The sequence below is a fragment of the Anas platyrhynchos genome, chromosome 1, assembly GCF_047663525.1.
Source record: "Anas platyrhynchos isolate ZD024472 breed Pekin duck chromosome 1, IASCAAS_PekinDuck_T2T, whole genome shotgun sequence".
NCBI classification, from domain to species: domain Eukaryota; kingdom Metazoa; phylum Chordata; class Aves; order Anseriformes; family Anatidae; genus Anas; species Anas platyrhynchos.
The window spans coordinates 7,989,005-8,015,984 of NC_092587.1; the positions used below are offsets into that span (position 1 = coordinate 7,989,005).

General features: G+C 39.8%; 1 protein-coding gene across 6 annotated transcripts in view; it reads right to left on the bottom strand.

The window, feature by feature from the left end:
* GRM3 (glutamate metabotropic receptor 3) overlaps positions 1–26,980 on the bottom strand; it is a 106,324-nt gene that overhangs the window by 21,497 nt on the left and 57,847 nt on the right. For all 6 annotated transcript variants that reach the window (XM_072025937.1, XM_072025975.1, XM_072025916.1 and 3 more), the window contains 2 exons: positions 22,761–23,364; positions 10,606–11,461 (listed from right to left, as the gene is read on the bottom strand). In XM_072025937.1, the coding sequence (XP_071882038.1) occupies positions 10,606–11,461; positions 22,761–23,258 (1,354 nt within the window). In that variant the 5' untranslated portion in view covers positions 23,259–23,364. The remainder of the gene's footprint in view (positions 1–10,605; positions 11,462–22,760; positions 23,365–26,980) is intronic.

A 26,980-nucleotide genomic window follows, 5' to 3' on the forward strand; every position in this document is an offset into this window, starting at 1 on the left:
GAAAGTGGGGAGCTTTCTCCATTGATATTTCTCTTATTAGGGCAAAAAACTAGATATGTTAAGGAAGATATGAAAGCTGGCTGAGCTGAATTTTGGTACATCAAATATGATTTATCTCCCTTTGTAAAATTTGATTCTGGATATTTCTTTTTCCTGATTTCCATATAATAAAGCAATAGCTAGAAATGCACATCTAATAAAAATGACAGGTTAAGACAACATTCAACAGAGTGTGTCTCATGAATGAACAAATGCTGAGTCAGTCAATCTAGATGTGAAAGTGGGTGCTCACACCAATGAATTTCAGTAAAGATAGTGAGATAAAGGATAAGAACACCTGGATTTTGATGTTATTCATGCATATCACACACCAGATATGGAGGAACCACATCACCTCTCCCAGCATCATCAGTGTTCACTGGTGTGCATTATCCTACAACATGCAAGCCGCATGTCCTATTAATACTTGCAAATTCTTCTGCTTTCAGGAAGAAAAGATAAAACTGAGAGCACAGAATCATTTTTGCTAATGTTTTGCTCCACTGAATCAGTTCAGCAACAGCAATCACTGGACCTCAGGGGAAAATGTAAAAAGAAAATGTTGATTTATTTCCCTGTTTAATGGTTGAAGCAGAGACACATTGATAGGTTTAGACTGATAAAGTGTTTCCAAGATCTAGAAAGAATACTAACAACACTGTCTCAAACCCTCATCTGGCTTGAGATATTTTCCTTTCCAATGAATCTTTAAGATTTTTTTTTTTTTTCCCCAAATTATTTTGTCAATTATTGGACTGAACTTCCAGTTACGAGCCATTATCTATTCATTCAAATACATGTGTAAATGTAATAGAAAAAGTTTAACATATTTTTGTAATTTTTTTTATTTTTTTATTTTACTTTTTTTAATCAGTTCCCAGTAGCAGCTTCACAACAGTGTCTTATTTTCCACTGTCTGGTGGAGGTTTGTCATCAGCCAGTTGAAAAATCTACTGAACTGACATCAAGATTTGGAGCAATGATCAGCTGCTCCCTCCACCAGGGCCATACATAAACACCATGGAAAAGAAAACAAAAACCAAACAACTGTAGGTAAAATTTGTTTGTTGCTATATCTTTCATTCTCAAGACTGTGAGGGTCACATAACGTATGGTTACTTACATCAAAGGAACATTGGAAGGGATCACAAGAACCCAACTTTCTGCTGGTACAAGCAGTTATGTCATTGCTGCCTAGACTGGAAGAGTTCAGCATGCCCAGCTACATTTGCATACGATCAAGCATTTTCTAATGTTTTGTAGCAAATTTAAGATTAACTGTAAAAGGTAAAGAATCACAAAGAAAGTTTTCCCAAAGGAAGAGAGTAGGAGAGTTCTGTAGCTGAAGCACAGGAAGATGCCTGAGGCTCCAGATGTACATGCACAAAGGATCTGTTGCTGCTCACTAAATGAATTCAAGCTTGGAAACAAGACAGGGTTGTTTTTAGAATATAATCAAGAGAAAGAAGAACATATATACACCATATGCAAAACATCCTGTGCATGGTGAAAACACAAAGAAGAAAATGAGAAGTTACAAGGACTATAAAGTCTTCTGGAAGAAAGGGAGCAAAGGAAAAATGGAGAGAAGAATCTGACTCCTGGGACTATCTCCTGGTCATGGATGCTGTAACTCACCAGTGTTGCTACTGAAAACTAGGAGGTTCTCCCCCTCTCCTTCTGTAGGAAAAGATTGCTGCTTTTGGATTTGCTGGTTACTACATTTCACTAATACAAAATCAGTAATCATACATGAAGTAGTGCTAATTGGGTTAAGTAAATCAGAATTTTAAAGAACAGTGAGTGAGCGTCTGTCTCCTGATGCAACCTTCCCATATGAGAGTGTGGTTGATAATGTGTCACGGAGTCAAAGTGACATCAGATGCAGCTAACACTTTCCACCCCAAAAGTCTGTACATTCTCAGCCACAGGATTACACAGGATTTCTGGGACACATTCTGTGTGAAGTCTTTGTTCAGGGCTGTGCTTCACCCAGTTTTTTCGCACTAACAGATTCCCTGTTTCCTCTCATCACAGACCTTTTCTTTCCCCAGCTAAGACTAATGTGTCTTAGCTGAGACTCACATTTCAGCCAAAGATGTGGTAAATATTTCATTTCAACAAAGGAATTGCTGCATTAGCTTATTCTGTTGTCCAGCAAATTGTCTGGAATCTGTGTGTAGCAGCAAATAGGAAAATGTACAGCATGAAACCTCTGTTGAAGTGAGGACTGATAGCACATACACATTCAGCTAGTGTCTCTCAGCTTTCAGAAGTACTTTTGAATTTCTTTGGCAGGGAAAATGATAGATATATACGTGCCATTAGACTAGAAGAGATGAGATGATTCATGTATTGGCAAGTAGAAAGATGGGTTTGTAACAAGAAAAGCAAAACTGTAGGAAATGAAAAGTGGGTGTAAAACTGGGGTGGCTGGGTCCTTCGGAGTGGGAGGCACACAAACCTCTGCTTTCTATTTACTGGGTGTTAGCAGCAACTCTTCACATCACCACTGCTTCTGGTTTGTGCTCTTCTTATGGACTAAAGAGTTAGTGAATTTGGGTGTGTATGCCCTACAAGACAACTTAATGATCTTAGTTTATGATTTATATGCCTCAAGATTAAATATTTATATCTGGAGAAATCACCACTGTGGCTTACCACTGAACCCCTTTGCATCCCAATGGTGAGCAGCTCAATTGCTTTTGACTTACTGCTCTGTGGCTGGAGCGAGAGGTGAGAAAACAAATCAAAGGATGTCTTCTGTGACTGAGCCATGCTCCAGCTGGGGTTTTGTGGCCAATTTTTTAGAAGCTTCTCTGCTCTGATACCCCTGTGCATGAATATGTGTGTTCTTCCTGCTGCCTTGAAGAATTTTAGCATTCTTTGTATTCACTGGTTACATCCTCAGACACAATATGTTTTCATGGCAGGAAGAAGAAAACACAAGGAAATGACTCACTCAGATAATAGCAATGAAATATCTTTTTACATTATATCCTGTATCTGCTAACAAAATACCCATAAATATTGCAGTGATGCCAAAGCAGACATTCTCTGAAATGCTTTTAGAGGTGTTTAGAAATGTGGATCTAACAGATGAGGAAATGAAAGAAAGTGACCCTTGAACACATTTCTCTGCCAGCTCCATCGAGTTTGCAGTTGATGGAAATCATGTGGAAGGTCAGTTTGTGAAGAGTGCTCTTACAGAAAAGGAGTTTCTGCCCCATGAAAGTGCAGAGCTGGTTGCTTTTAAGAACTCAGTTTTAGAAGGTGGGTGGGATATATTGGCCTGAGTGATTTTTTATTTTTATTTTTTATTTTTATTGTTATTTACTTATTTACTTGTAAAAAATATTTGCATGAATAAGAAAGGTAAGTTTGTGTTAGGATCTGCAAATCCCTTCAGTCATTCCTCTGAAACTAAGTAGTTCTTTTGATTCATGATTTTGATTCTTTTACACGAAAGGAAAGGGTAAATATAAATTTTTGAGAAAAAATGTGTTAGTGAAAAAAAATACACAAGAATTGTTTTGGGGTTTGGTTGAGTTCTTTTCTCCTTTTTTAAATGATTCAATCTTTCAGACAAAGAAACACAACTGTATCACTAAGCCAATTATTTCTGTACTGAGCTGGAAATAGGCAGAGACAAGCTTAAAGGGAATAGCTCAAGCTTTACAGAAAGCCAGAATAGATTTACGTGCTCATCTGGGCTGTAGTTTAACAAGGACAAGTACAGCAGTCAGCTTGTGGCTGGTTTACCTGGAAATCTGTTATGTGTAAGTGATGTGGGATTCGGGATCTGTGTCTAGATTGCAGCACCAGGCTACTCTGAAGGTTAGCGTCACATTAATGTAGCTGTGCTGGTTTGGTACCTGATCCCCTTTAGTTAGTTGAGCCTCAGAATATCTTTGTAATGTACTCTAACAGGTGAAGCAAAAGTCTTCCAGGAAAGAAGTGATATTAAGATATTGCTTGAGAAAAAAATATTTTTCTGTACAAGATGCTTTCAGTTCTGTCTTTCTAGCACAATTATTAGCTGTCAAAAATAGAGTTTTGGTTAAAAAAATAATGTAACATTGAGATATTTTGGGAATTAGTCGTCTGAGTTTGTGACTTTCTGTGGTTTTCTGCATCATCGTTTGAAAAGACCTTTTTCTCTGGGACAGTGGAAGTCCAGGACACACCTGGATTGCCCAAAAGAGCAGTTTGTGTTTCCAGTGTGTCACATTGTCCTGTTGTGTCCCTATGCAATTTACTCGTGTTCTTGTCCTTGTCCTCATCCTCATTAGTACTGTCATTGTCATGTTCTGAGTGCAGCCCCTGCCTTTTCTAGCCATTACAACAGCACCTCACCATGAGAGTAATACTAACTGAGATTACCTCTGGAAGTGCTAAAGTACTTTTCTATAGGAGGTAACAATAGAATGTGGTCATCCTCTGGGCTTTTCAGAGCCAAATTAGATATTAAAATGTAAGGAGCAGGAATCCTGAACAAGACTTTTCTTTTTTTTTCTTTTTTTTTCTGGTGTGATACCTTGCTCTTCCAGGTCACAAGAAGCAGTCCTGACAGCTTGAACATGTGAATTCTTGCACAGGCAAATCTGTATGAAGAATAATAACATAATCCTATGGTATTTCCAGGGTTGTGGAGACATGTGGGACTGGAAAAGTGAGTGTGTTTGGCTGGGGGATGAAAAGGCTGCCTGAGCCCTCCTGCTCCTCCGAGCACTTTTGCTGTGCAAGACCCAGGTGCTTGGGATTCATATGGCATTTGCCAGTGAAACAAAAGATGAAATAATAACTATTATAAAACAGACAGCAGGCAAACACATAAAGTCTGTGATTTAGAGAAATTAGGTTACTGAGCCTTCTGTCTCTCAAATGTGTGATCTGAAAGAAAAGCACTGCTCAGTTTTCAGTCATGCATTGCTCTATAAACACAGGGTGTTTAATCTCGTTCTCATTTACACACCTGGGCATCCTATAGATTTATAAGATGCCTAAAGGCTCTTATGAACAAAGCTGACTATAAGTTGCATGCAAAGCAGGGGCTATTTAACTTCATGTTCATTTTTTCACAGTTCAGCTGAGCTGGTGGCTAATATAAATATTGGATTAGATTGGATTAGAAGAAACCAAAATGGAGAACTGCTTGTTATTTTAGGGATGTCAAGGCAGCTTCACCTAAATATGCTGTTTTAACGAGCCTGGACTGTGGCTTCTGCAGACTTTCCAGGAATGACACCCACCTGGGTGAAGGCCAAAGTTAGCACTCTTCCAGTCTTTCTGAGGACTACCAATAGTTATTGCTGCTCTGCATCTTGCCAACATTGCATTTCCCATCTTCTTGTCCATGGGAGCTCAGTGCCCAGGTCTGACAGCAGAGTGGTGGCAGGAGGCAGAAATACCTTGTGCTTGGGAAGCAATGAGGCAGCACACCTCAACCTCTGCTGCCGGAGTTCATCTCAGGAGGCGAGGGCAGAATTCCACCTCTGCTCCTGCTCACTTGGGCCAATTCATGTTAAATAGCATCAAATGAAAGCACGAACAGGCAACATTTTATGACACCATTAACAGGTAGGTTGCAGACCTACTGTCATGGCAAGAGAAATTATAATGGAAGTTTTATTTCGGAGTAGTGCCCTAGAGGTGGCAATGTCTGCATCCTGCTGGCAGTTCACCAAGTACGCAGCTTACATGTTACAGTGCATGGTACAGAAGGCATCTGGGGTGCAGATCTGATTGTTTGCCATCGTGATACCTCAAAACTAAGCTCGAGTTTAAATTTTTCCACAGCAAAATGTTTAAATTTTAATTTCAGCCAGTTTACATCTGTAAAACCCTGAACAATTTGGCCTCATCTTTCAATTGACCTTGTTTTTAGAGTGAGGTTGGACTAAAGACCTCCTGAGGTCCCTTCCAACCTGATTTATTCTTCAACTGCATGCTTCCATAAATTATGAGTCTATGATATGCACACATAAATATACATGTATATGCACATTAATATACATGTATAAAAACAGGCACACATATTGAAAGCTTTAGGAAGAGCTAAGCAAAACATTTCTGCACAGATTCCTCTTGGAGGGGTAAATAAACAAAAAGGAAAGACACTGCAGATCCACATGGACTGACTGACTGAATGTGGGATGCAAAGGGGATCTGACCTGATGAACAGGAGCTCCTTGGGTGAGATGATGGAGCAGCAGGGCTGCCTGCTGCAGAATCTGGGGCTGTGTTCTAGCTTCAGTCTGCATGTCTACCAGCGGCTATTCTGTGCTTCAAACATGCACCTGGCCTTTGCAGTTTATGTATCTGTAATCTGCATTCACATCATTTGTTCATCTGTACTCCATGAAAGCCTTGTAGGAATCCGAGCTTCAGAGTGGACATCTGATGGGACATATTTAAAGCTAAATCCCAGAGCAGGGGCTTTGCAGTGTCCTTGTGCTCAGAAGTAAGGTGACATCTGCCTGCTGCAGAACATGACTTTTAAGCTTTTTCCTATATAATTTGAAGAATTACCACAGAAATGGCCTGTGAAAGTATTTTCCCACCACAGAAGTCAGCAGTGTTCAAGAGAAAATGAGAAGGCAAATTTGTGTTTCAATTTCATTCCCTTTGAATATGAGTGGGGAGGCAGAAAAGAAAATAAACCTCACAGAGAAATATATAGCCAAGCAGGAATATATATATAAAAAAAAGTTATAAAGTCCGGTGGGTGAATGGGGACAAATCAGACCTGACTTTTACAACCCTTTTCTCATTTTAAGTGATCATTCTGTTTACCCACAGGAGAGGATGTTGTCTGATATGAGCAAGGTTTGACCATGTAGCTTTTGTCCTGGAGGAGCAGCAAGATCAGGAGCAACATACAGAGCACATCTATGCAGTTCCCCGTCCCTTTTTCCTAAGCAGTGACATCTCTTTTGCACTGTCTGTGCTAATGTTCCATGTCCTGGCACGTGCCAAATATTGAGGTTCACTGTAATAGCTGTGAGCAATGGTAATAGTGCTTTTCTGTTTCATTCTGGTGGCTAAAAGGAGTTTAAAAGATTAGTGGAGCTGGTTTCTGCACATGCCTCTCCATCCTTCAGAGGGAGAGATGTTTCTGGATGCTTGGACCTCTGCCTTGTTTTGGTGCTCATCCCTGGATCATGTCCCTCTCAAGAGCCCCCTGTGCACTCCTCTCCACCAAGAAGCGTCTGGGCACCTGTGAGAATTTAAGTTTATTCTGTGCTCTCTCCTGTAGAGCCCTTTGCTTTTGTTCAGCACTTCTTTGTTGTTCTGGTAATACAAGGTAACAGCCTCTTGAACCAGCATCTCTCTATCAGCAGAAGAGCATCATGATTCAGAACATCAATTGCTGCACTTGTACCCTTAGGAGGGAACAAAGAGCATAGGAAGATCAAGTAGGTAAACCAGCCTACATCTCTTTGAAAGTCCAAACAGGCAGAGAATGAGTATGTTTAGCCATGGGCTGGGTTTTGTGTTCTCAGGTCCTGCTGCTGGAACTGGGGACTGGGCCTATACAGCTTTTTTTTCCCTTACAGAAAATATTCAGGATATCGTATTTGCCACATGCATCTTATTGACTTGCAAGAAAAATAAGTGCTGAGTGTATCTCACAGACAACAAGGAATGAAATCTCAGTATGCCTTTGTGCCACATTACAGTTCCGTGGAGTTATTTCAATTTAAGGAAAAGGAAGAAATAAGTAGGACCCCAGAGATGTTCTTGAAATACCTGTCACACAGCATGTCAGTGGTAGTGGTTGCATGGGAGTGCACAGCTCCTGACCAGTCCTATTCTCCAACCATGCTATTAGCTGATGCTGAGTATTTCTCTACAGATCCCATTATTGCTGTGCCTGAGAGGCTTACCTCAGGCTTTCAGCTAAACAGTAAATGGGAATCTCAGTTGCTCTAAGCTTCTTCTGTAGTCAGTTGAAAGAGATATCGGGGCAAATCATATTTCACGTGGGCCGGATCTCCCTCTGTGAGTGCTGATCCTCTCTGAAAACTATAATTGGAGAATGACTAAAACTAGTTAAAGTGTGGAAGGTTAAAAAGTGTCTAAAATTGCATAGTCTCACACCAATCATATAATTGCACCCTGTCATTTGCCCTGACTGGTGTCTTTGAAGTACACCATTGCATTGGGAAGCAAGGAGAACATATTCAGGGCCTCTTAAATGTCAGATATTTTCATGTTAAGTTGCAAGGTGATACCTACTGCAGGTTTATGCACGTGAAGCACATCTATCTGTACCTGTTGCTTTCAGAACAGAAGACATTTCTTAAATAGTTATTTGTGGGTGAGCAAACATGGTTATCACTTTTGTTCTGTTTATTTCCTGATTCCTTTTGATTGGTGTGCATTAAACTGTGTTAAATAAGTGAGAAAAGCTGCAATCTCATTTGGTTTTAGTGTAGCTGATGGGCTGATAGCATCCATACTACCCTCTCTGTGCACTGATCATTTGATCATTGACCAAATGTACTATGCAGGAGGATCCTGAAATTGCATTAACAACACACCCAAAGACTTTCTTCAACCAGAAAAGAGCAAAGGTAATTTCTTCATCTCATGGTAATCAATGACAAAACTTGTGTGGATTAAAATTTCACAACTTACTGAAAAGAAGTGTTTGGAAACTTGCTGATTCTTTCACTACTTGGAAATCAGTCATCTGGTTTCAAAAATTACAGACATTAAAAACATGGATTCACATTATAATGGAAGAACTGATAAAAAAGAAAAAGGAGATGAGCAAAACATGTTCTAAGCTAGCAATAATACATATGGAACAAGACTATTAGAAAAGAACTCACCAGAATCTTAACATTACAAATTGGAAATGAAAATTAATAGAAACTAAAGCTTTTCAGAGTTTCAAAGATTTCCATGTTGACTTTTAAAATAATTCACTTAATTCCAAGTAGTCTTCTGTTTCCGAAGTCACAAAATGATGTGTTTTGAATTATTGTTATTATTTATTTAGCTTGGACAGATTCAACTTTTAATTCATAAACAGTATAAAATATATTTTAGTCACAATTAAAATGAAAATTTCTGACTGTATCTAAATGAATTTTTGCCTGGAGTTTTGGTCAATCACAAACATAAATGTAAATATTTTGACTTCATGTCTAAATGTTGAGTGGGAAAGTGTTTGAGTGCTTAAGGAACTCTGCATGGTAGAAAAATTATTAATCATGTACTGTAACCAAGATTGTCTAGCAACAGACTAAAGCTGGACTCTTTAAAGAATGTATGCATTTAAACCCATTAAAATGCCAGATAATGTTTCAAAATTTTAAACATTTAAGTTACTGAATTGACTGGATGTACTGGATTGGGTAGGCTGCTACTACCCTAATTGTCTCTGGCAGGGGCAGAACTGCTGAGGCATTGCTCACCTCTGCCATCCCTTCTAATCAACCTGTTAGTACCTAGCTCCTGTAAATTGCAGTGCTCCTAAATCCCTTTTGTTTCAGCAACTTCAGGACATTCAAGTATCTTTGAGGATAAGTGTAAACAAATAAGAAAATATTTCCTATGTATTGTGTGGTATGGAAGGGGAGGAGAAATGGTGGTTACTTCTTATTTTCCATAAGGTCTAAAAGGTTGATTCTTTAGTCTAAAGACTATTTAAGTCTAAAAGGTTGTCCCTTGCTGTTTTCTTTGACACATTAAGTTAATAAATGATTGAAATACAATTACAGCACTTCATGTGATATATGTACATTGGCTATGCATCTATGTGTGAGATGGTATTCAACTATTCTTTCTCATATAGCAGTCTTTAGGAGCAGACAAAATACAAACATAATGTTGATTGGGCTAGGTGTCACCATGTTTGGCATGCAATGCTCAAATGAGGGTTTTCAAACATCATCACCAGATCACCCACTCCCTCTTCACAACTCACCTGTGAACCTTTAATCTAGCTTTTTGTACTTGGTCATAAAGCTTAAAGATCATGGAGATCTGTAACACAGGTAATGGCTCTGTCTCACATATTTAAATATTTTATACTGATCTGATTCTATGGCAGGAATTGTTTTACTACTGCAGGGACACTGGTCATTGATCAGGGTCCAACTATTATGCAAATTCTCGTAACAAATGATGAAGAGAAGGCCAACTCTTGGCATAGGCATAGCAGGCTGTTGCCCAGCTTAGCAGGTGGTGAAATGGTCACTGGCCTCCAGACATGCCTAGCAAAAGACAAATTGGCTATGAATGAAATGGAGGTTGGTGTACAGAAGTGTAGAGGATGGAGGATAACATTTCCAAGACCAACTGTTGCCACCTCCACTTCTTCCTTCTTCTGGAAGCTGCAAGAAAACTGGTTTCTTTTTTTTTTTTTTTTTTTTTTTTTTCTATCCCTCTTCTTTCTCTCTTCTTATGATAGAAGTGTTTCTGACTGGATATGGCCCTGGCTTGAACTCTGATATGAGGGGCTACTGGGAATTCAGTTGGCTTTTACTGTGACCAATGAACATTTCATTAATTACAGTGATATTCCGTACATACTGAAAGCATAGTTATTACCTGTAAAGTTTACTTTCAGGAGGTAATCTTTGTACAGCTTCTTGCCATCCAGATGTTTCATGGCATCACAGAGCTTGGTGGTGTTTGGACACAGAGTCCGCTGCATTTTATGCAAGGCGTGGGCCATCGCATACACAGCATTCACAACAAACATGATCTTGGATTCTTGCTCATAATTGGAACTGTTAATGGTGAAGTGCTTGTCACAAGTCTTTTTATGTGGCTTTCGGTTCTGGAGATTACACTGGAATTTTTGCTCCCAGAAGTCCTTGAACCAAGGGTTACGCCTGTTATTGTAAGGACTGAGGCTTTGGAAATACCTGTCAAACTCTTTAACCGGATGGGAAGCAAGTTCCAGGGTTATTGCCCCAGAAGCTATGTGCTCATTACCTTTGACAATACTCTCCTGTGCTCCCCATCCATCACTGGCGATCCAAGTAAAGGAAACGTTGAAGCGGTTGGCAGCTGCAATGAGCTCCCGAGAGTCATCACCTCGCATGAAGAGCACCACCACTCTGGCATTGGGCTTCTGGAGCAACTCTCTGATCACACCATCATAGGACTTCCTAATGTTGGACCGTCCCACCTTCTCGGAGGTGGCAATGCAGATGTTGCGGAGGCGAGCTTCCTGCTCAAAGGCTTCAATCCCTGTCTCCCCGTAGTCTCCTTCTGAGGCAACCGTTGACACGTAGGTCCAGTTGAAGAACCGTAGGATCTCAGCCATGGCTTTCGCTTGGTAGAAGTCGGGTGGCACTGTCCGCGCAAAATAGTCATAGCGGGATTTGTCGCTCAGCTTGGCACTGGTGGAGGCATAGCTTATCTGGGGGATCTGGAAGAGTCTGAGCAAATTTGCCACCTGGAAGGAAGAATGAGAACACAGATTTTTAAAGGGTAGTGTTAAAAAAATGTATAGAAAAATCTAGAGAAAGGCAGAAAATAGTGGTTTTCAATAAGAGGTGTTTGGACAATTAGAGATTAAGGATGTTGATAAAAGCGTCTGCTGCCTTTCCATATGTGCAGAGACTTCCACAGCACCCTGGGCTGTCTGAAACATGGGACCTAGGGACACTCCATCCTCCTGTCCTTCTGGGACACCAGCAAGACGCTGGCATCTTAAGTCTCTAGATGTCTGTATGTGGGGAGCTGAGCCATGCCATAGTAAAAAAGACATCTGGGAGTAGTTTGCTCTAGTTTAAATGAAAGTAAAGCCTTGTCTATACTGCTTGGATGGTGTGTCCTGATGGGAAGCTTGGGATAATGCCCTGTGGTGTTGCCTAAGGGTGTAGGCACATGTCAGGGAAATGTGGCTGAACAAGTTACTGTCCTTCAGAAAACAGCTGATGCATTCCTAACCACCCTGCCAAGTGGTAACATGCATTAAACTCCTCTTTCTTTTTCTTTCTTTCTTTCTTTCTTTCTTTCTTTCTTTCTTTCTTTCTTTCTTTCTTTCTTTCTTTCTTTCTTTCTTTCTTTCTTTCTTTCTTTCTTTCTTTCTTTCTTTCTTTCTTTCTTTCTTTCTTTCTTTCTTTCTTTCTTTCCTTCCTTCCTTCCTTCCTTCCTTCCTTCCTTCCTTCCTTCCTTCCTTCCTTCCTTCCTTCCTTCCTTCCTTCCTTCCTTCCTTCCTTCCTTCCTTCCTTCCTTCTTTCTTTCTTTCTTTCTTTCTTTCTTTCTTTCTTTCTTTCTTTCTTTCTTTCTTTCTTTCTTTCTTTCTTTCTTTCTTTCTTTCTTTCTTTCTTTCTTTCTTTCTTTCTTTTTCTTTCTTTTTCTTTCTTTCTTTCTTTTTTCTAGAACTGAGGAATTTGATTTTCATGGTGGTCATTTAAACTAACAGACATAAAGCAATGGGTTGGGCTGAGAGCCTTGTCATCAGGGTGCAATGGATAGTCTGAGAACATCGTTCAACTTCTGTGGCTCTGTAACTTTTGATTATGTCCATATATTCACAGGTTCACATGTCCTCACTCAAAAAGAGCACTTTGATTTGGTGATAAGAATGTCCTCAGTGTAGCTATTCCAGAACATTTATTGTAGAACTGTGTGGGCTGCTATTGCTATTCTTGTCTCAGTTTATTCTAGCAGGAATTATTTTATTTGAGCTGGACCATAACAAGGATATGTACACATATAACTCTGCACTTTTTTCCCTCAATTTGTCTAAAAAAGAATTCAATTTTCTACCTAAATTGGTGTTATTTAGTGTGTAGTTAAGCCTTTAGCACCCCCCAAAAGATAGTCCTAACAAATATAGCAGTTTTTCTATTTTTATTTATTTTGTTAGTTAGTTTATTTTAGTTCAAACAACAAAGCTACCCCTATACAGGGAAACAGAACTACTTCCCAATTTCACATGAGGCCCTGTGCCTTGAATGTTTTTATACTTTTAGGGCCACTGCAAACTGCTTGTAATTCTGCTTCCTGTGCTATGGGGAGAAGTAAGCTTTCCTAATGCAATGCTGTTTGCTGCAATGCTCTTTAGTGCTGTCTGTATTTTTTTCCATAGCCAAAAATAAATAAATAAATAAAATAAAAAGCCTGATTAATCACAGAGGATAGTTACCCTGAGCTACGACTGATGATGGAGCTCAGATAAGCTGTATCTGGTATTGATTCAGATCAAGAAACTCCTCTGGAAATTTAGATTTTTTTTTTGTATTTATTTATTTATTTTCCCTGCAATATTTTAGCATTTTGATTTTAAGGATTGATTTTTCAAAAGAGTCCTGGTCATGGGTTTTTAGGTGATGCAGCCAGTTCGACAATGGTCCCACCTTTCCAGGTATTTCTGTGCTTATCTGAACATTTAATTCTGAAAATCAGACTAGCAAGATAAAGACAGAGGCAACAGGTTCAGAGGAGATCTGATGCCTAAGGCTATGTCTATTCTGCAGAGTACCGTTGTAGTACAGGACAGCATAATATGAACTAGAATTACCTGTACTAAGCCTGAACCACTGCAGGCATACCTACAATGTAACTCTGTGTTGCCTCGGGTTGCGTGCTACAGAACTGCAGTGCACATCTAGCTTTTGTTAAGCGAAATAATCCATTTTGGCAAACCTCCAGGCAGCAATTTAATCAACCCATGGTGCATGAAATGCATGCGTTGGCACTTAAGTAAGCAGTAGTAGCTTATATATATAGATAGATAATATATATATATATATTGCTGTTGAAACTGTTGGGCTTTGCAGATGCTTAGCACCTTTGAAAATAAGGCTGGATCTCTTTAACTGCAATTTTAAAGCATCTGATTTGTGCAGTTTGCTGTGAACAATGCATGCTGATATAGTCAGCTTCCAGAGTGATGGGAAAACAATGTCATCAAGATGCTGGATTTATAGGTATGGACACTCTCCTGAGCTCACACATCCACTTCCCAAGCAAATATGGTTGCACACCTAACTGTTGTAAGGAACTCCCCAACATGAGCAGGGCAGGAAGTCCAGTGTGATACAAATCCCTTGGTAGGAACAGGCAGTACTGGGGCCACATCTTCAAGGATCTAGTGCTACCCTTGTTTCACCTCCGCAATGCCATGGCTCCAGTTTGTTACTGCTGCTGCTCTGTACATAAGGGGCCGTACAAATATTCATGGCAAATTGCCAGTGTATAGCACTGAATATGGCTTCATGATAAGTGCCTGCAAGGGGCAGTGAACGAGGTACAGCTTTCAAGCACGTAAATCTGGTTTCCCAGTGAATTTCCATCCATCTCATAGTCCAGATGATAGATGGGGTCAGGTAGGAAACATCCTTGTGTATCAGAAACCTTGGTTTGTCTTTTGATTTTTTTTTTGAAGGAGATTTGTTGAATCTCATCAAGCACTTTGCCTATCCTGTAGACATTATTTTTTTTCTTGCTTTTTTTTTTTTTTTTTTTTTTCCTGGTAATAAGATTTATTTCATTGGTTTATTCCATTTTAGTTAAAATTCCCTTCTTCTTAACAGCCCAGAGACTGTCATGTGGGCTGTTTGAATCTGTGTATGTTTGGGGAACACAGTAAACACTTTGGACAAATAAAAAAAATCTCATAAATGTGAGAACAGATAAGGTTTGTTTGACACAATACACAAGTGTGCATCATGTGTTGGTTGGACAGGGGAGTGTCCTTGTTAAATCACAGAGCTCTGCACTTCTGAAACATTTTCCATGTGAGAATCTCATGGTACTTAACATGGCTTAATGAATCTAATTTCATGGAGCTCCTTTGAGACAGAGAAGTACTGCTGTGGTTGTTTTGAACAGACAGTAAATTAGGCTGCTGAGCAGAATGGCAGAGAGGTAAAGGAGGACTGTCTCCACTGAGAAACTGGAGAAATCCCTGTCCCAGTAAGCTGCAATCTGTCCTAAAAGACAGACGGCAGAGATTCAGTTTCTGCCTTTGGTTTCCCCCCAGAAATCTTTGTATTCCTGAGGATAAGTTGCTGGCCCAGTTTCCTACAGTGAGAGCGTGGCAAAGCCATGTCTCAAGGAATTGCTAATGGCTAGATCATTGCTGTAACCCATGAGCTGATCTCCTGCTTTGAAGAAATGTGTGCTGCTGCAAGTGTGCATTGCATCTAATTTCTAAATGATGGTAATTAGAGTGCTTTTTTATTTTATTTTATTTTATTTTATTTTATTTTATTTTATTTTATTTTATTTTATTTTATTTTATTTTTTCTTTGGGTAGTTGCAGGTCAAACTATAGCTAAACATTTATTAAAATGCAAATATTCTTTATCTTATCTGAATTTTCCCTTTTTTCAAAAAATACAATACCCAAATGAAAGCAGAAAGTGCAATTCTAGAAAGGCAGGAGAGGAACATTGGTTCTGAATGGGCTGATATCATTTGTATGATAAGTGGTGGGCGTAAACCTAGTGCAAAAATAAACCATGTACCTCTCTCTGCCTACACTGGCCGTTATCACAGAATCACAGAATTGTAGGGGTTGGAAGGGACCTCCAGAGATCATCAGGTCCAACCCCCCTGCCAAAGCAAATTCCCTAGAGCAGGCTGCCCAGGTAGGCACCCAGATGGGCCTTGAATATCTCCAGAGAAGGAGACCCCACAACCTCCCTGGGCAGCCTGTCCCAGTGCTCCGTCACCCTCACCGTGGGGTGAAGAACCGTGAAGTTCTTTCGCATGTTGGTGCGGAACTGCCTGGGTTCCATTTTGTGGCCATTGCCCCTTGTCCTGTCCCCACAGAGCACTGAAAAGAGTTTGGCCAAATCCCTCTGTCTCCCACACCTCAGGTATTTGTACACATTGATAAGATCCCCTCTCAGTCTCCTCTTCTCCAGGCTGAACAGACCCAGGTCTCTCAGCCTTTCCTCACAGGGGAGATGCTCTGGGCCCCACATCATCTTTGTGGCCCTCTGCTGGACTCCTTCCAGGATATTCCTGTCTTTTTGTACCGGGGAGCCCAGAACAGAACACAGAAATACATTTATACGCTCCCCATACTCCTAGCTCCTCTTTTGTAAATTTTATGTCTAGTTAGAACCTCTTTTCTTTCAATTTATAACCATTTTCTTCCAGCTTCTTGTCATGCATCTTGGTAAAGACCCAGTAAGACTCGGTAATAGTAGTAGTAATAGTAATAGTAATAGTAATAGTAATAGTAATAGTAATAGTAATAGTAATATTGTTTTCTTGAAGGCAAACCCTTACTTACTTAAAGGCTGATATTGGGTTCCCTAAAAGCCTTTTGTTCTACAGGCTAAACACACCTAGTTACCTCTTTTTATTTATTTATTTATTTGTAACGTATGTGCTCCAGACTCTCCTTCCCCTCATCCTCCTCTATTTAGTAAATCTTTCTCTTATTGAGGGACCAAAAGTTAGTCATAGTATTCCAGATGTTATCTAATGTGAACAAAAGGGAATAATAATTCCCATCTATCTGCCGGCTGTGTTTCTGTAGGTACAGCCAAGTACACAGCAAGCCTCGCTGACTGCACTGTCAGCAATAAATATGAATGTTACTGAAGAGATCGTAGACATCTAGGTTGGAAAAGTCCTTCAACATCCTTGAGTCCTACTATCAGCCTGACCTACTGAGTCCCATCACTAAACCATGTCCCTACTTCATAACCTCCTGGATTACCTGAATTAGCCCATTTTTCACCATACCTGAATTGCTGCAAGGAAAGGTTAATGTTCATGGCCTCTACCATAACTTTTCCTGTCCTTTTGGGATTCAGTAGGCTCAAAGGTATGGCTCTCCCCTTGGGGATGGTGTGAACCATCCACATCAAAAGTTTTTAAGCCTTGCTAAAACATCTCATAGTCCTATTTCCTTCCTGTGTTAAGTGTGGGCAGTGAGTGCACATGGTACCACAACATGCTCTAACAGGCTATGACACTCAGGAAGGGGATCCCAGCAGCTAAAAAAACTCTGCAGGTGCAACTCGACGCACAGATTTTCAGCACTAGATAGAGGACAGACAAGGTGACGATCTCCTTTAGCATAACAGCCTGGGAGCTCACCCTGCTGAGGTCAGTAGACAGGAACTAAGCCAGAAATAGTGAATTTATTTAGGAATGCCATCCGAGCTTAGATTTGTGTGCAATCTTCTGGCATGTTGCAGGACTGAGGCAGTCGTTTTCATCAGCTTCCTCTCTTTTTGGTATTAGGAGACCTGTTTACTAATGTTAGTTTGTGTTCTTTAACAAAATTCATTCCAAATAATGTATGACTAGGAAAAACAAACAAACAAAACAAAATTAATTACCAAACATATGTATATATATATGTTGATTGACAGGAGAGGGGAGAAGAAAGCAGTGTTTTCAGTCTAGCTCTTCTGAAAATTTTGCCAAGAAAGATGGGAAAATGTAGCTCGATGTTTATAGAGGACTCAATAGTTGTCACATCTAGAGAAGCACTGTTTGAACAGTGAAATACTCGCATCTATGAAAAGAAACACCAGAAATTGGGAACACTGACAGAATGATATCTAGGATTTCTGTGGAGGACCAAGCAATATCTTTTTATATGCATATCCTGTGTAATCAAAACTAAACCAAGAAGGACATGCAGAGAAATGTCATACTCTGAGAACAGAATCATTTGGAAATCTTTTTAATATTGTTGTTGTTTCTGCAGGGGACAGCAAAATGAGCTGTTACATATGCACTCTGCCTCCATGCAGCATTAATTGTTGAAGTCAAGTATAAGCTTAGAGCTAAGCCAACACACTGAGAAGAGACCTGTGCAGAAGACCTTGCTTTGTGCATGGGGAGTGAGACATCTACTCTGAGACTTCCTAAATCTGACTACAAGTGACTCATGTCATGTTTACACTGCTGACAGGCTTTGAAAGAAAGGAACTAAAACTGCAGTTGATGGTTCTAAAAGCATGAAATAGTTCCTGAAGTTAAAAGAGCCATCATTGATAAACATGGTTGTTTCAGACTCATTAACTGATGCATAAGTCCTAGTCAGAAGGGACAGAATGAATGTGGGTGGTGCCAAGATGTCCCTAACTAGTTCCTATTCTTGGACGGTTTCTCTTTTAGTTACATCCTTTCTTACTTGGAACGTGGTAAGCTCCCTTCTCCTTACCTGTGAGCTCAGGGGATGGCTACCCACCCCTGTAAAGTCATTTCCATGTGGCAAGAAGAGAAAATGCTCGCACAGAAGGGGAAAAAAATCCCAAACAAACAAGCAAACAAAACTGCAAAAGCATCAGTTAGCTTGAGATTTTCAAAGAAAGCAGCCAGAAGGAGGTATACCTAGATTTCTTTGAAGCCTTTAGGAAACACATGTCCTATGCTGTTTGGGCACATTGAAAACCTCAACCTAGCGGATGCTCAGTTTCTGAATGTGGAACAGAAACAAAGAGAGGAACAAACAGAAAGGACCTGGCTGTGGGGTAGAGGAGGGAGAGAAAGAACTGAGATGAAAGGGGGAAGGAGCTTGAAGGAGACAGAAGTCAGAAAGAACATATGTAACTTAAATATTAGTGGCAGATGCCCCTTTTCACAGAAAAGATCCTTCACTAAGGATCTGGTTAATGTTATAAGCACAAAATCACCTAAGGATGTTGCACAGTTCAATTGAAAGCTTTTCTACACAGCACGACACAAATGGCATATATGCTCTGTGGTCCCTGGTGAACACTGGCAGCCCCTCACACACATATGTTGTCCATTTCCCTATGGTGTATTCCTAATGCAGGGTGGCAGGACCACTTATGTTACAACATTTTCTTGCATGTAGTCCTTCTAAGAGGATTTTGCATTGGTTTCAGTGGGCAGGGAAATCACAGGCTATTGTTTAGGCTCTGTGGATGGAAGGAAGATGGTTAATTCCTGGAGAAAGGAAACGTAGGTGGTTAGTTTTCAGGCTCAACAAGCCCTTGGCCAATTTGTGTGACTAAAGAGAAATGACAGCCAAGAAAAGATTGCCAGTAAATGAGTACATACTCCAAATTCCACACCAGATGGTCACTCACTTAGAGAGACCTTAGCTTTTGTGATAGCAGTAGTGTAACTTTAAACCTTCTCCAATGTTTGTTGCTATGGTTTGAGACACAAAGAGGAATTCAAGAGAAGTCATTTGGGCAATGGTTTGTACTCTGTGCATTTTTTCTGGATGAAGCTCTAAATAGGGAATAACCTTCCATGACTATCATCTGGAGATCTTGTGGGTCAGTAACATAAAGAAAACTTTACATATGGCTAGAGCCCTACATCAGCATGGATATTGTGGATATAAAAATACAAAGCCCAGCCCAGCTAAAATAATGTCTTTAAGAGAGCTGTCTGCAGGGAATGCAGCACAATCTTCATTTTCAGAAGATAGGTCCAGTTTTCAGAAACAGAGAAGATAACGGGTGAACAAATCCAATGCTTGAATAGTCATATTCCTGCTTACACAGGCTTATTCCTGACAGAGCTGACCTGAGTATTTTAAACATGACATTTGGATTATGAGCAGGTGCTCCTCTATGCAAATGAGCAATGCTTTTTTCTTATCCTTTTTACAATGTCATTAAACTTCTCCAAGGAAAATATGTTTGACATTTGTGTTGTGAACTAGGAGACAGCAGACAATCTGGCTAGGCTGGAAAACCACTATCCCAAAATAAAGTCCTCCAAACTTTGGAGAATTTACCTTCTGATCCCAGAATCAGTTCTGGTCAGATTTTTTTTTATCATGAAAAAAACTTTTAAAATAAGCTTTTCCACTGACTGAGAAGCTAGACTTGGATTTTGAGGGATCAAATGCTGTGCAGATTGGACCCACTGCTAATTTAAACACACCATCTAAAAACTAATTATCCAGATCATCATTAACGATAATAGCCTAGTCTGACCAGAAAACAATTAAGCATTCTGCATTCTCTTGTTTTTCTCTCTGCAAAAGTGCCTATCGTGCACACTGACTCAGTGGGGAAGGTGTTCGTTGCTGGTTTACCAGCAAATTCTTTTTTCCTTGGTGGAAGGATAATGAAAGAAGCAGAAATCTGACAGCAGGAGCATCATGAGGTGATTTTGCAGACAGCTGTCCGGACAGAAATCTGGAGAGGGAAGGTGAACGGAGGTGAAAAGGAGGTATTGAAATATAATGATGAATTCATGGGAGGAAAAAAACAAAACAAAACAAAAAAAATAGTTTCTTGTCTGAAGGGCTCAGCACAGTTTATTTTAAGGCTGAGAAACTGTGCTGTGGACTTTATGCTGGTTATAGCTCTCAGGCAAAAGAGAAACACTTGTCAGGGCTACAAGGGAAAGTCCCCAGCACCCCAAGGGCTGTTTGGAAGCACAGGACCAGGGGGTGCTCAGCCTCATACCTGCACCTACCAAGGTGCTCTCACATTCAGCACGGAAAGGATTACAGCTGCTGCAGCAGCTATGGTGTACAGGTGACAGTATTTGTAAATTTGACAGCCTCTTCTGGCATGGCACCAAAATGTTTGGTTTTAGTGCTCTGAAGTCCTTATGTCTTCAGGCTTGAGCCTGCAGTGCCCCTTTTTCTCGATAGAGATTTTCTTTTCAGAAAGAAGACACGACTAGCTATCTTAGCTATATGAGCAAAAGGAATTAATGTCTTTATTAAATATTTTCTAGATAATTTGAAATCTAGAGGAAAGTTAGAAGAAATGGACTGGAGAACAGCTAACCTAATCTATGTCAAGGGGAAGTAATCTACTGAGTAGCTCTTTTCTAGCTGGAAAATAGACTCAATGACACACAACATAATTTGTGAATCTATTTATTTTTTTCTAAAGAGCCGTGCAAGAAAGATCTTATGTTTGAACAACTACTGGCAACTATAGGGAAACTATGTATAGAGTACTCTATTGTTTCATCATTATTAATAATTTTTGAAAATTGGGTGCATATACAGATATGCATACACTTTTATTGCCATTTTTCACATATACAAAATGAGAGAGTCTCTTATCAGGACTTCTGATTTCCATCTGACAGCTGCTCCAAACCCAAGCTTTTGGAATTTGAGATATCGGTACATATAATATATTCAATGTGTATTGCATCCAATCTGCCTCTTCACATATGGATTTAATCTTGCGTCAGTCAGAGACTGGCTTCAAAGGGACAGACTGACAGATGTTTTAGAAGAAGCCTTAGGACATTTTAGGAGTGTGGTGTGACTGCCTCGGGGTGTCTGGGAGGGAAGGAAATGCCTGTACTGTTCCCTCCATGGTAAATACTTCTATGGATATGCCTTTTAGGCTACTTTATGTCCTTTGGACATGCTTGAATTTAGAGAGGACTGAAAAACAGGCTGGCTGCAAACAGCCAGACCAAAGGTACAGTGAAGTCACTGGTGTCTCTCCGCCAGTGGGATTAGGTAAACATGTAATATTTCTTCCTCAAAATATTTTACCAGCACTGAGATACTTGCATTTCTGGGAACTGATGAGCCAAGGATGGTATCTACACAGAATGTCCTGATTTTTCCTAGTCACTTGTTAAGCTGGGTTAATTTTTAGCATTCACAATAGAATGCCATTTGCTGCTTTCACTTGATGTACCCTTTGTCTGACTGGAAGACACAATGGATAATGATTTCCTTAATGCTCTCTGTTAATCAAGGTTTTGTAGCTATCATTTCTCTTCAGATGTCTTTTCCAGACCTGGAACTTGTTCTTTGAACTTAAAGCGATCATATCCACATAACTTCTGTTGGATACTTCCCTGACACCCCAACTGGTCCATGGTAGGACAAAAACACTTCTCTAAGAGACAGCTGAACTTTTTCTCAGCCAAAACTATTCTCCTGTGGTATGGGTAACTATTTGTCCACTTGTTCCCTTCTGTGGTTACACAGACAAGGCATGCACTGCACCAAAAAAAAAAAAAAAGTGATTTGTTGAAACAAATCTGTGCTTATGCACAATGTGCCAGAAGAAGGAAGCAAGAAATACTGAGGGCATCTGCCTTCTGTGCTGGACTTCTGACGCTGCTTACACTGGACTCTGACAGGCAACATTTCCTGGCAAAATCTTTCTTTGTATGAACAACATATGAAAGCTAAAGGAAAGAGAAGAAATTTAGAATCCATTTAGAAACTGTATTGTCTGCATGCGATATTTGAGACCTCGCTCGTTGAAGTCAGCAGAATAATTTTCACTGACTTCAGTGTGCTTAATTAGATGGTAAATGCTTGTAATCCCTTGGGTCAGGTGTAATTCTAGTTTCTGGCTAGTGTGCCTTTTTTGCTTTATTACACCCTGGAAGTAAGACAAAGATTTCTTCTTTCATTTTAAATCTCTACTGTTTACATGACAAATAGCATGTAAACATAGCATGACAGGCATACATATATCCAGAAATATAGATGTCATTATTTATTATTGATGTGAAAGCAGAGATCTAAGCATAGGTATATAGAAGTCTCATGAAATCCAAAGTTCAAAATAAATACTAAGACTCGAGGAAAATTCAAATGCTCCCAGGATACATCATGACTAGAGGAAGTGAGCAGCTGGCAGAGATGTTCTGCAGCTGAACTACAGCAAGTGTTTTAAAGGATAAATCAAACTAATACAAATTCAGTAAAGGATTATAAGCTAGATTGAACCTCAGGGTAAACTGATTGATCTAAGACTTGATTTTTGTCCATCCTATATGAGCAGAAATTCACGGGAATGGTAGATAAAAGATTCTCACCTGCCAGGGATACTGGGTCTTACCTGTATGGAGACGCTGCTGTAGGAACCGCCTATGACTCCTGCAATGAGTAAAGGTAAATTCTCTTGAATGGCGTACGAGCCATCTGGGCACATATATTCTGTTTCGTCCACTTTAGTCAAAGATGCCCTGACAAACTCCAAAGACTGTTCTAAGGCATATGTATCCCTGGAACATGTGTCCAAGATGTGGACTCCAAGCTTAATTCCTGGTAGCAAGTAGTTGTCTCTGTTGATTTCGTCAATGGCAAACAGCATGGCCTCCAAGCGCTGTATGCCTCGGTCTTCATTGATTCTCCCACATTCTTCTATCCCGGTGCCTTTTTCATTGATTGGGAATAAGCCACCTAAGACCAGGTCTCCTTCTATCTTGATTTCCTTTCTTACAAAGCTGTGGTCACTTAGGGAAAGGAAAACTCCTTTGGAAAACAAAGCTAGCGCAAGGACTTGGAGTCTGGTGAACATCTTCGTTGGTCTTGTTTTAGCAGCTCTGAGAAACATGGGTAGGAGCCAAAGTGCTCTTCAGTCCTTCTGGTCCATCGCCAAAGTTGAAGCACTGTCCCACAAGCCAGTGAAGAACAAGCCAGCAACACTTTCTGCTGCACCTCTAAAGAAGAGACGAAGGTAATTAGAAAAGGCAAAAGGAGAAGTGAGTTGTTACAAAGCCTTTATCAATAAACCATTCAAGAGCAGTGTTAAGGGAATGCTGGATAGCACAGGTGATGAGAAATACATTTGTCTTGTGCTCTCATACAGCACCTTGTTCCACACTCCATAAATGATTGCAGACTAAGCATCTGCTCTGACAGCCATGCACAAAGATCACAGGCACATAGGGTGATATATCTGATGTTGACCACTGCTCAACAATGTTTTATATTTTAAAGACAGAGACCACACTTGGTATTTTTCTCATGCCCTCTTATTTCATCCTCTCTCTCTTCTAGACTTGGAGTCTTATGCATTATTATTCACTGTATTTTCAGCTGCTCAGCTGCTCCTAGATTTCCTTTAGTAAGTTCTTTCTTTCTTTCTTTTTCTTTCTTTCTTTCTTTCTTTCTTTCTTTCTTTCTTTCTTTCTTTCTTTCTTTCTTTCTTTCTTTCTTTCTTTCTTTCTTTCTTTCTTTCTTTCTTTCTTTCTTTCTTTCTTTCTTTCTTTCTTTCTCTCTCTCTCTCTCTCTCTCTCTCTCTCTCTCTCTCTCTCTCTCTCTCTTTCTTTCTTTCTTTCTTTCTTTTTGGATTGCAATCTACTTACAATTCCTTCAACTATAGCACTGCCACAGTGCTATCTCCTTGCTGGTAGCTTTTGCTGTGCTCAGCACTTGGTCTTCAGATCAAAAGTCTCTGGCTGAAGTCCACCTGCCCTGCCCTCCTTTACTGGCCTGCTTGAGCAATGAGAGGATGGAAGAAATCATCCTCTTGTGGTTTCACCTCTATTTTGGGGCTGCACAAGTTGTCTGAAACACAGGAGAAGCCCTGTTTTACCAGGTGGGAAACGAGGGCTGTATGTTAGACAGACAAACAAAGCCATGTTGGGCCGTTTTACTTTCAGCATGCTCCCTGGCAGGGGTTTGACTCGGGTCAACAAACACTTCTCTAAATGCTGCCTGAACAAGCTACACAGGCAAGCAGAGACCAGACATCATTCCCAATGAACAGTTTGGATGTGTCCATAAAGTTTTGTCCCTTTAATGCTGCTTGGTCTCAGCAACAGAGAATGGTTTGTGGTCCATTTTTTTTATTGGCATTGCAGTTCTGCAAGACACTGTACTAAGTGACCTACCAAGGGTAATTATTATATGGAAGGCCTGGAAATTGAACCTGAATCTTCATCAAATGCCTTAATCACAAAATCATCCCTCCTTAAGGCACAAAAGAATTTCTTGCAAGCAAATTAAGTCAAAAAAGAAAAAAAAAAAAAAGAGATGAAAGAGAAAAAGAGGAGACATGACAAGGAGGAATCTTGTACTTGATGCTTGCTTAGGGCATGAAAATGCCTACAGCTGGACTTGCTCTCTTTAATGTTAATCACAGATCAGTGCTTGGATCACAGGGAGAACAGAGCAGTGATGTATGTACTTAGGATATAATTTTACTCTCACTAAGGTCGAGACATTTTGCCAATGACCTTAAAAGGAGAAAAATCAAGCTTTAGAGTGAAGATCATTTTGCGACAATTCTGTAACTCATACACAAAATCTATTTATGCAATATAGCTTCATGATTTATCTCTGGACTCCCTGTCAATATCTCTTCAAATTTGTCTATGTGGCTGCCTTGATCTCCAACTCTTCAGATACATCAGGTATGGTAATATTTAAATAGATCACTTTAATAATTTATTTCTGTACTTACCTTTTATTAGCAGAATACATATTACTATGACCCTTGCATGGCTATTTATAATTTAGAAATATTTAACACAAAGGAATTGAAATAAGCAACAATTAAGATTTAACAGTGAATGATGAGCAAGCTTATTTCAAGACATTTGTTTATCCAGGTAAAATTTCAATATTGCTTTACCAGGTTGCGTGAAAGATAGTGTTTTATTCATATTTACTCCAAAAAAGTTCTCTCCTAAAGGTGTCATATGCACAGTTAAAGGTCTTTCTCTCCAATCCTAGAAATATATGTATAGTCTGAGCTGAAGGCTGTCTCAGCAGCTTTTTCCATTCAGAAATATGTGATATATCAATGGAAAACAAGCTTCACCATCTCCCAGTGATCTATAAGCAAGCCAGACTGCTGATCACTTGTGGCTTATTAACCAGTTTAAGAAAATATCTTTTCTCTCTAATGTTAGGAAGAGTAATGAAGTAACTGTGTTCAGCAGTCATTTCTGTTTCAGACTTAGTACTATAATTTGTCAAATAATATTCAAGCATATACAGGACATATAAACATGATGACAATATCCAATTGCAAATAATTTACAGACAAAAGGGTAACATTTGTCATATGCTTTTTTGTGTGCTTAATAATTCAGTTGGACCAACTTCCACTGTTCTTAGTCATTAATACACTATATGGATAAAAAAAGACCTTTTTTTTTTTTTTTTTTTTTTTTTTCCCCATGTAATATTCATCCTATTTATATCTGTAGCTTCTATCATCACTGCATCTCAGCAAATATTCATATATTTATCCTTGCAACACTCATAAAATATTTTCCCTTGTTTTACACTTGGGGAAAAAGAGGCACAGAAAGATGAAATGAGATTCTCAGTAGAGTCTAAGTCCAGATTTCCATTTTATTGGCACTCACAATCACTATCAAACTTTGAAAAGGGCTCTGCTTCCCTTTAGGCATTGAAAAACATGATTTTGACTGCTCTGCACCCCATCGTTCCCGGAAGACCTATAAGGTATTCTAAAACCTCTCAAAGACATGCCTAGAGCGTGGATTTACCATGAATGACAAGGAGGCTGTTTTCATCCCTCTGCTTCCTTCATAGGTGCTAGTTGCTTCAAATGGTGTCACCATTCACCTTGCATCACATCTGTGTCTGAGGGATCTGTGTTTCTGGTGAGTCAGTAGTAAATATTAGAAAAGGACCTCAAAATGTTTGTACATTGCACATAAAAAGGGTGTATATGAAATGAATGTTGCTATAGTTTGGAGAAATGGTTTTCCCTACAGATAATAAAAAAGATTTCTATATTTTCTATATTTTACCAGTGAAGCTTGCCCTGCTGAGCGAATTGCATAAATTATGGCAGAGCAGAGGATCATTCCCAGCAGATGTCAAGGAGAAACTGGAGTAGCTGAGAGCTGGGAATAGGCATGACCATTTCTCTGTTTCCTTGACACTGTGCGTTGAGGAATGCTGAAGATGTCCAAGGATGGGAAGGGAGGAGGTGGTGGGAAGCCCACGGGGGCTGGAGAACAGGGATGGCTAAGATCCTGCTCTAGCTGGGGACACGCCGCTTGGTGCCCATGGGTGGGGGGCTGCCCCCTTAGCCTTCTGCTTGGCAATGCCTATAAAGATCGACACCAGACACATAAGCCAAGGACTTTCATCTTTGTTTCTTTAATCTGAAAGAATATCTACAATCAAAACAATCTACTCTGTCTTGATGCTGTAGGGAGACACCACACAGGCAACATCCTGCTTTCCAGGAAAACATGATCATCCTGTTTTATGTGTTCAAATTCTTCATTTATAAACAGGAGGCAGGTACCAGGAATGCTGTGCTGGGCACCAGATATGTTTCTCTCT